At 31.3% G+C, this 10,694-nt stretch overlaps 1 protein-coding gene across 1 annotated transcript; it reads right to left on the bottom strand.

The window, feature by feature from the left end:
* Positions 1-1,634: 1,634 nt before the first annotated feature.
* LOC107875651 (zinc finger protein WIP3) lies at positions 1,635-5,562 on the bottom strand. Its single transcript, XM_016722445.2, has 2 exons — positions 4,793-5,562; positions 1,635-2,749 (listed from the first exon to the last, which is right to left on the bottom strand). Exons 1-2 carry the CDS (start codon positions 5,378-5,380, stop codon positions 2,303-2,305), a joined length of 1,035 nt encoding a protein of 344 aa, XP_016577931.2. The 5' UTR covers positions 5,381-5,562; the 3' UTR covers positions 1,635-2,302.
* Positions 5,563-10,694: the final 5,132 nt, after the last annotated feature.

The following is a 10,694-nucleotide window of genomic DNA, read 5'->3' as shown; positions in this document are numbered from 1 at the left end:
AGAAAATAAATTAAATAGAGAAATGGAAACCTGGTTCTTTTCTTTTTCTTTTTCTTCCGACAAAACATAGTGGAGATTGGAACCCCTCCTTCTTGACCATTATTATTTTCAAATTTAGAGAAAAAAAAAAAAACCAAATATATATATTTAGCAATTTTCTTTAGTTTCATCAGACCTAGTCAAGCCCACTCCAAGAGAAAATATTCCCATTGCATTTCAGCGGTAACGATTTACTTTTTCTCGTCGATACATACATAAATTATATTGATCATACAAGGTGCTTATATACATATTATTAAGGGCGGAGTTACAGTGCTTTATGAGGATTCGGCCGAACCACTAACGTTTGCGTAGATCCTATACTTGTAATTGAAATATTCGGAAAAGTTATATAACTATATGTGTCCGAACCCACATACAAATGCAATTTGTTGGTCAAGTGGTAACGCGTCACATGTGAAAGCCCTGCGTCCTTGAGATGGGGGTCTGAACCCCACTAAACACAAGCATTTTTGCCTTTTTGCTCTTTAGTGTTTAAACACCATGTCACCAACTGCACGTTTTTTCTAACTATTTTTATTTGCTTTTCCAAAATTTGTACACTTTTTTATTTAAAAAAAAAACAAAAACATAAACTAATAATTAAAGAAAGGGAAAGAAAACGTGTTTACCCAAAACATATCTTGGTTTTCTTCAAACCACGAATTACACTCGTCGTCACTATAGTTAGCTCGTTGGTTTTGAAATTCAGAACTCACAGACTTTAAATCTTAACTTCATCTCTGCATATTATACATGAATTATACACATATCATATATGTGTTGAATATTTTTAATTTAAGCGATTGGAAGAATGACTATTTAATTTAATTCTTTCTAATTTATTTTTTAAAGTCCATTGAAGTTAATGTTGAAAATCAAAGTCTTGTATGCAAAAAGACTATATCATCAACTGTTCATGAGTGATGAGTCGTTGGTCTCTTTTAGGGTAATCATGTTCTAGCAAAAAGTTGTGGTCCAGCAACTAATGATATGATTCACCCCCTAACTTGGGGTAAAAATTACATAAAAAAGTGGATATATTTCTTTAGTTGAGACCCTCCAAATTGGACTAGGAAAATATATTTTCTATATATAAAAATTATCTGTTCCAACTTCCCCAACTAAGGTGTGATAAAAAGTAAGTACACACTAGCTAGTGGCTGATATATAATACATGTTGGGACTTTATTGATAGTATATCCCAAACTAAAATGCAGGCAAAAGTTTCTGACTTTCACTTTAACTAAGATAGTACACATTCCCACTTAGCAGAGAGACAAAAATTAACGTCAAAAGTTAATGAATTAGAGTGCTTAATCAATATTTTATGTTCATAAATTGTCAAATAAACCTACAGAAATGGGAAAAAAAACTGTACTAGTGGACTGGAGGGTTAGGGAGCTATCAATTTTTGCCCCTATAAATGTAGATTTTGTTTTAAGACGTACGTAATTCATTGGATGAGTTCATATTCAGTATGAGACATCAGACATAAAAGATAAAATTCCTCATGCAAATTGCAAAAGATCACGTGAGAACAACATAATTTATCGAATAAAACTATACTCTTTCGAATACTTTGTGCTTTTATATGAGGTAAATCTGTCACACAATTAAACTCAATTCATTACAATATGGAATATTACAAGTTAGCAATGAAGCTGATAAATTTACTCCAATAAACCTATTAGCTAGTAGTATAGCCAAAGAGAAAATTCACCTGCTTCATGCACTTCAATGTTTTATAAGGTCATCAACCTTATTGTTACATTACACAAATTAGTAACAAAAAGAAAAAAACCCAGCTCTGTATATCTAAGTAATACTACTTATTAAATGATCACCACCATGCTAATGCTCCTCAACAAACCCCTCCCTTCCTGAGATTTTTTTGTTGCTGAGCAATTGCCAGGGCTACACCATATTCATCAAACACTCACACACAAAAAAACAAAAACAAACAAGATATTTAAGTAACATACACTTTGTTAGTGTAAATAATTTTCACACAATCAGGTCAATTTTACCTGTCGTTCTACCAGGTAACGTATCTTGTTTTAATTTTTTTCAAATCCCATATTGTCGACCCGATGATATGAAAAATATTTACACTGATAGTGTATAAAACTTAAACTCCTAATAAAAGGACCTTAATTTATCCACTTATGTGAACTCCAACTCCAAGAGTAGTCAAGAATTTCATTTGAGTTATAGCAAGGGAGAAATTCTTGATTACTCTTGAAGAATAACTTTTATCTTCTCAATTAACTTCATCATCATCATCATCACTAGATCCACCAGTACTAACACAATACTCCTTACAATTATCTTCAAATCCATCAAGAGGAGAATGGCCTTTGCCAAATGACCTAATATGATCTTTAAGTGACCTCTTATGCTTAAAATCAGAACCACAAGTGCAATACCACAACTTGCCACAATTCTTCTCATGTGTCCTCCAATCACCTTTCACTGCAAATGTCTTGCCACATTTCCTACAACTAAATGCTTTTGCACCATGCTTCCTCTTGTAATGTGTTTGAAGGGTCCTAAAATCTTTTAATGGCTTTGCCCTTGGATGGTTGATGTTGTTCTTGCAGCCATGAGCACAGCAATAGCATGGTAGCCTCAGCATTGCTGCTGGCTGTGTTCCTCTAAGTGATTCTGGTCCTTTTCTATATTCAGAACCATGTCCCCACATGTGCATCTGCAAATGTTAACCATTTTTTTTTTTTAAAACAATCAGGTCACCTAAAAGATAATTTATAAATAGTCCTTCATAATAAATGAGATTAGTAACGTGGAAAATTAACCTTAAAATAGATTAAGATCTACACATTATCAGACATAATCGGTGTGTACAAGTTAAACTCAGACAGAAGGAAGCTTCTCAATTTCTTTTTGAGTTTAAACTTCTGTAAACTCAAAACATGGAAAAGAAATACTATGTTTTATATTATCAAATCATTTATATGATAATTATATATCACCGTTCATAATAAAAGAAATGGAAAACTAAGTAACTTGCTATAATAAAATAAAATCATTACATCACTTATCACTATATAGACACCATCAACGTATATAAGTTAAATTGTCTCTTTTACTTATTTTTTACTTTATTTTGTTGGAGTAGTTCTAGTACGTTTAGACCCTGTAATTGCATTAGAAAATTCATTAAATATGTGTAAATGTTAATTACGATCCTAATAATTAAACAAGTTATGAGTTCGATGACATTCAGAATTCATAAACTTTAAATTCTGACTGTGCATCTGAGCCAAACTGCACTTAGCAATTGAGCTCAAATTTTTGAATCAAAGTTTGGGAGTGGTAGGGAAGAGGGAACAAATTAAAGTTTTATTTTGATTTCAAGAACATTTTCAACTTAAAATACATTCTTTGGAATTAGTAAAGATTTGCTACTGACAATGAGTAATTTTTAACATCCCACAAGAACAAAAAGGGCAATTAGATAAAAAGAGAAAGAGATGGGGCATATCCTAAGAGAAAGGAATTGAAGTGGACCAGTAAAATTTAAAAAATTACTGAAATTTGAGCTCCTAAAGTGAGCTTGAATTTATTACTAAATCACAATATGTTTGTGTGTATCCTAATTTATGATCGGTTTTAGGGAGATTATGGAAATTAATAGAAATTCATAACATTACATATAGAAAGAAAAATTAAAAGCTGCCTAATTAAAATGCTTAAAGAACATCTCATTTTTTTGAACTACAAAACCACACACAATATTAGTAATTAGTATTACTTTCCAAAGTAGTGTATGCTTAAAGGAGTTGTGGAGATGTACACATTATACTTATTTTCTTTTTATGTTATACTTATTATTTTATTTTTAAAAAACGAAGGGTCTTAATTAATTTGGAAAGGTGCTATTGTGGTAGCTTAAGTTATTTTTTTTAATTATTGCATTTAAGGTAACATTTATCTGCTTATGGAAACTCAATCAAATAAGAGCAATCTTAATGGTTTTGACATTATTAGAAAGAGTAATGATAAAATGCTTCACCACCAACAGCTTAACTATCCAATTCGACACTATTTAACGAATAAAAAACAAGGAGCAAGAAATAAGAATGATCATATCTTTGACTAATAGAAGGAGGTGCACGAGTTAATTAAAAGTTATTAGAGTTTGAAAAAAGAATAAAATGTTTTTTTCTTTTTAATTAATCATTCACATCCTGACTTTACTTCCTGTGATGACGGGAGATTTGGCATGACCCCTACCTTATTATCGTATTGAACGTAAATGGAGAAAAATGTATTAATCATTTAATTCAGCATACTAAAACAAAAACCCAAAAATATTTGTAAACCTTCTTATGCATGATTAATTTCATTGTATTTTTGTTAGCATAGTGGTGTTCATGATTAATTAAGTAATTAGTATAAAAAAGGTTAATGTGAATTATGATTCTAGAGTCAGTAACTCTAAAATAAGATTGTCGAGAAGAAATTTAAGAGTTCAGTTGAAGCCCTAGATTCCCCTAAATAAAAGATGAGTCGAGAATTAAAAAAAAAAAAAAAAACTGTCCACCCAACTAATTAAACTCAAAATAGCTGACCGGTGTACAACATATGTATAATCGATATATAATATGTGTATTATGATGTACAACTAATGTATAATTATATGTATACTAACTAGAAAACAAACAGTAAACTTGCCCGGCTGAAGATCCCTAAAGAAATTGAGAAGCATGATGAAAAATTCATGACTAACCTGCATGTTGTTGTACCTATTAAAGGTCTTGTTGCAAATATTACAGGCAAATTGCATGGGACCAACAAGAATTTGTGCTGGTGTTGGGATCCAAAACCTACTCTCACTGTTGAAATTGCAACCTTTATTAATAATAGTACTAGTATTTTTCTCCTTATTTTCTTCTTCCTTGTTGAAGTTAAAAGGCTTTGCTTCATCAACATCAGGAAGCCCTATATGCAAAGACACTTTAACTTTCTCCATATTTTCTTCCTTCACTTGATAATCTTCCTCCTTCTTCTCCGTTTTCGGATCGGTTAATTTGCTAAGAAGAGGCAAACATTGAATTGTTTGATTAATATTGTAAATATTTTCTTCTACTTGTTGTGATGGATTGTGAAGGAGAGGAAGTTTCAAGAAAGTAGTCATGGGATTTGTTGGCTCATGATTAATTAGTATGGATGAAGAGGAAGAGGAAGAAGAAGGTGAAGGAGATAAAGAAGAATTATTAGATGATGGTTTTAACCATTCAATGAAATTATTTGGAGCTTGAAAGCAAACATCCATGTCTTGATGATGAACATGGAAGTTAATATTTCTTATTCCCATCTTGAGAGTAATTAAGAGAGAAGTAATTAATAACAACTCTCTCTTCAATTTGAGAGTTTCTCTCTTAGATCATGGTTAATTATAGTGGCTTTTTATTTGGACTTTATGTGGGAAAAGCACCACTTAAGTTTGATTTATGAAAAGTGGTTTGGTTTGTCTTTTAAGAACTTTTCTTGTTTTGTTTTCCTCTCTTTTCTTCGTTCCTGAGGTTTTAATTTGGTCTCACATAGAATTGAGGGTTGGGGGTGGGGGGTGTTGGTTAGTGGTGGAGTTAGAGTTAGATAATGACATACAAATATGTGGCTCACTATTGAAGGAGATCGAATCCTATAATAGTTACTAGGTTTTCAACTTTTATATTGCAAATAACTTTTACATTATTAATTGAGTTTAAGCTATACTCATTGTTAACATAATTTCTATACCATCAGGTTATAGTTAATTGTTGTAACAGGTAACGTTTTAAGGAGAATTACCTATCGTATTACGTATATATGTCCTTAAGGCGGTATTCTTTAATAATTAAAATAGTATTATATTGATGATGTATATTACTTAAATGCATTTTAATTTATCGTGTTGGATAAATATATCTAATATTGAACGTTATTAATTCCGTCTCATGAATGTTACATGTAATTTTTATCTGATGTGATAGTATAAAAATTATTAAATCTCTAATAGTTGTAGTATATAGAATTAACAATATTATGTCAAAAGTAGTTTATTTTTTCATTTATTGTTCGATAAATCTGCATTGAAGTCTGATGATTAAATATGAATTTCCTCGCTCATTTCTTGTGACGACGCTTCCAAACCCAAAACTGTGATGAAGACCTGAGGATAAAGAGATCTAAACCATCCCACCCACGACAACTCGTGTTGGTATGATCTTGTACACCTTAATGCAACGATTAGGAAATAGCTTAATTAGTCAATACCTAAAAGGAAAAACTAATTCATAAAATAGATGTATTAAAAGTCATATGCAGATTGCAAAGACTGCAACAAATATGAAGATATTCAAAAGAAGCTGCTGAGTGCTGAGAGTGAGTATTAATGCCATTCACCCAATTATTTCAATATTAAAATCCAGATAGAAATAATATATGTTGTACTATATGATACATCTCTTTTTCTATAGTATATATTTGCTGACCTACGAAAGAATGTCGGGAATTTAAGATTACGTGCAACTCTACAATTTTAAAATAAAAAATAGAAAATTCAGCCGAAATATTCATATTGAGATCGGGTAAAATTTATAAAAAATAGTATGCTGCTGTAGGGATTCGAACCAAAAAAGCTAGATACAAGAGTCACATCTTCAAGCCACTACATCCAACCATATGTTTGTTTACTAGGTGTATTTTAATAAATTATACTACCATTTATTTTGTGTTTTTTATATAATTATACCTAATCTATGTCTAGTTTAGTGGGTGTCGGAGCACCCCAAAATTACACGTGGGTCCGCCCCTGCGCTTCCTTCATCAACTCTTTTGTAGTATTTACTTTTTAAAAGGAAAAAATGACTCAAATATGTCATCGAACTATTAGAAATGACTCATCTATAATCTGTGGCATACTTTATAAGTTTGACGCATCTATGCCACCGTCTTTAAAAGTTTGTCTCATCTATACGATCATTATTTTGCAACGGCGGTTTGGCAAAGCTATTTTTGCCGCATGCTCTTATTTGAATACCACATCACCAAATCTAAATAACCAATATTATTTAAAATAAAAATAAAAAATCATTATTTAAAATAAAAATAAAAAATCAGACTCATTAAAATAAAATTCAACACAATTAATAAGTCTTTTATTTTTAATAAGACCGATTTCTATTATTAATAATACGTCTGATTTCTATTTTAATGATGTATAATTAAATTTTATTTAGTAACCACGTCATTTCTCTGCATTTTCATCCAGTCAAGATTAATAAAAATTAAAAAGTTAACATTTTACGGCTATAACAATCAAGGCCTTTTGAAATTGAGTTTTCTCATGTAGTGTTATTTTATATATGCTTATCATAATATTTCGCTATAATAATCAAAAAGTATACAACAAAGAAAATCATTATAAAGAAGTTTTGACTGTAATTTGTAATCCTGAATGGTAATTAATCTACTATAATAGCTACTACGTTAATGTAATTGTTATTGTATAATGCATAGTAATAACTTTTAATTTTATGTAACCATAATTAATAAGGTCTTTCTCCAATTCAATTTGAAATGTAAAGGGAATGCGACAAAAGCTGCTTTGTCAAAATCATTATGACGAGTTTTTAGAGCCATTGTGCCTTATTACTTTCAAATTACGTCATAATTAGTTTTTTCTTTCTCTTTTAAGAAATAAAAATGAAAAAGGATAATCATAGTTTCTCTTTTGAGTCAAGCCTGCGACTATTTAAAACAGGCTTTTTACCCATAAAAATAAGGTTGGCATACATCTTATCATCTATGTACTTCATATATTTATTCGATCCGGATTTCGGCCCCTCAGAAAAAATTACATAATATACATAAGGTTAAAAAGAAAATCATAATTCGATCCGGATTTCGGTCCCTCAGAAAAAATTACAGAATATACATAAGATTAAAAAGAAAATCATATACATATAAGAGATGATGAATCCCCTTGACTTCTTTTATGTGTTTACTTTTTATAATTTAAATTCTTTAATTAAAATTCCATCTCCGCAGTTGGGTATATTGTTGTTGTTGATGGCCATAATTGAAGCTTTAAGTGAACAGTTGAGGTCTAGGTTTAATAAAATTAAACGACAAGATATCATGAAACCGGATTTTCAGGAGATCAAAAAAGAATAGTCACCTTTTCTTTTTTTCTCTTTTTCTTTTTATGAATAGTAGTCCTGGTATAACCGGTGAAGTTATTGTTATGTGATCATAATTTCACAAGTTCAAGCTATGAAAATAGTTTCTTGCAGAAATGTAACGTGAGGCTGCGTTCAATTGACTCTTGTCGGGTTCTTTCTAAAATTTCACACGTAATAGAGCTTTAGTGCACCGGACTTCCCTCCACACTTTTTCTTTTTCTTCACCACTATTTTTATTCTTAGTTTCTCATTAGTCTCTTCAACCTTTTCCTTTTGTAGTATTATTAACACTGTCTGATTCTCTTTTTTGATTTGATTTTTTCTCTCCCTCAATCTAACCTTGAAATAAAAGCAGTGGGAAGAGTACTTTTTGTATGGCTATTAATTTGAATATTTTTGTAATTAATTTACACTGCTGTCACAACCATGCAAAGATATTACTTGGACCTACATAAACTATATCTCTACAGCAATATATATGTGCTACTCATAATTTAACTTGAGAGCTCAATCCAAAAGAGAAAAGTTGCACTAATTATTATTAATTACAAAGGAAACTTTGTTAATAAAGTAGTCTCTTTTTTTGTCGTGATGAGTAATTTTGTCGATTACACGTACTTAAGGGGAAAAAAAGAGACAAGGGATTGGTGATTTGGAGTTAGTATGTAATTTACATAGTTAAAAATAAATCTAGTTTCAGTTTGTTGATTTAAAATACAATCTAACAGAACATCGAACAAGATATGTATTGGCTTTTGTTTTCGTTACTTTTTAGATTACGAATTATTATGTCCAAAAGATTTTTTTTTTCGATTCTCTCTTTTTGGTATCTTTCAATTATTGGAGATCTTTTTTCTTTTGCCTCTTTTATTCAATTTTGGATGAAATTTTATGGGTGACGAAATTAATCCAAACACAAGTAATCCTCTCGATTTGGCCGAGATTTAATGGGTTAGTATAGGAAGGATTTTGATGATGGGTTGATTTGAGTTATGCCGAAGCTAATTCATCACTGTTAATTAGTCCTACTTTTGATGATTGACAAATTATTCCTTGAGATCTGGTTCCTGAAGATCTTGTGATGACAAAAGCTACAGTCAGTTAGGGACCTGATTGACTGCATTCACATCATTATCACCAGTTAGCACTACAGCTGGACATAATACTACTCTACAGATAAGTTGGTGAAAAGGCTGGTCCCCTTTTTATCTCGACCAATGAGATTCATCCTAGATTTTGTTGTCTCTTATATATGCTCATTTCAACAAAAAGAAAACCTAAAGCTTTCATATTTCAAAAATTCATCAAATCTCTTAAAGCTTGGCGGTTTCAAAGGCTAACCAACAACATGGGACCTGCTCAATCGTTACTTGTGTTTTATAACTCTTGTTGTTTTGAGTCTTTGTTTTGAGTCCGTGAACGTTGCCTACTACTCTAAGTTTATCATCAGTAGGTGCTCTTGGTTCCCATTTTGTAAACATGTCATCTACGGTTAGTTGACAAAGAGCTAGAGTAGTTAGCTTTTTGATTCAGTTAGAGTTGTTGGGTCAGTGTGCGATAGAGTTCTTGCACTAAGTTTATTGTAATAGAGTTATTACAAGTCCAAGAAGGATTAGGAGTTTAATCCTTGATGTGATGTAGTCTGTATTCAAGGTTGCTTCAGTATTAGTGAATAAGCTGATGGAAATTATCCTGTAGGCAGGTCGTATTTTTTCTTCCTCGAGCAAGGAGTTTCCTCATAAAAATTGTTGTGTTCTTTGTCTATTTACCCTTACGTACTATTCTATTTAGTTTCTTGTTGCATACATTCTTTGTAACTAGGTCCCAAAGTAGAAGGGCAATCCGTCTATTTCTTCAATCACAAATCAGCAGCCCAAATCAACCATGAATCAGCTTAATCTTAAACCATGTCTCAAAATAATAACGCATGTATTGTTCGATGGAAAAGGAGCAACCATGAATCAGCTTTATGTCTCAAAATGCAGGTTCATATAATACAAGGACAATTTTATGTGTAAGAGTGAGAAATTCCATACCTTGGTGGTCGAGAAAATATATAATGTCCTTTTTTGTACTTCAGTCTATCGAATTCTAAATAAGTCGCAAAGTATGAAATATTTGCTTCTCTGATTAGTTTTACTTTATATATTTGTTGTGTTTCTACACGACTAGAAGCAGTAACCGGAATCAAAGTTTTCCAAAATGGTGTCAACCGGTAATGAAATGTAGCTAGATAACTGATGCCACATCATCCAAAATATGTGGGATAGAGTTCATGTTACACTAACTTAACCTTCAAGGTCAGATAGTGATATAGTGAACATCAACCCACTTTCTAGCTCAAAATTAGCCTCACGAACTACTAACACTATTATTCGCGTAGCCCTTTTTTGTTTTGTGCTATTTCATCATAGGTTGTCGGAACTTGCTTCTTAGCGCTACGTGGGAAGAGAATTTCTCTAT

The sequence above is a fragment of the Capsicum annuum genome, chromosome 6 (genome assembly GCF_002878395.1).
Source record: "Capsicum annuum cultivar UCD-10X-F1 chromosome 6, UCD10Xv1.1, whole genome shotgun sequence".
In the NCBI taxonomy this organism is placed as follows: Eukaryota; Viridiplantae; Streptophyta; class Magnoliopsida; order Solanales; family Solanaceae; genus Capsicum; species Capsicum annuum.
This window is presented reverse-complemented; position numbering and strand designations above follow the sequence as displayed.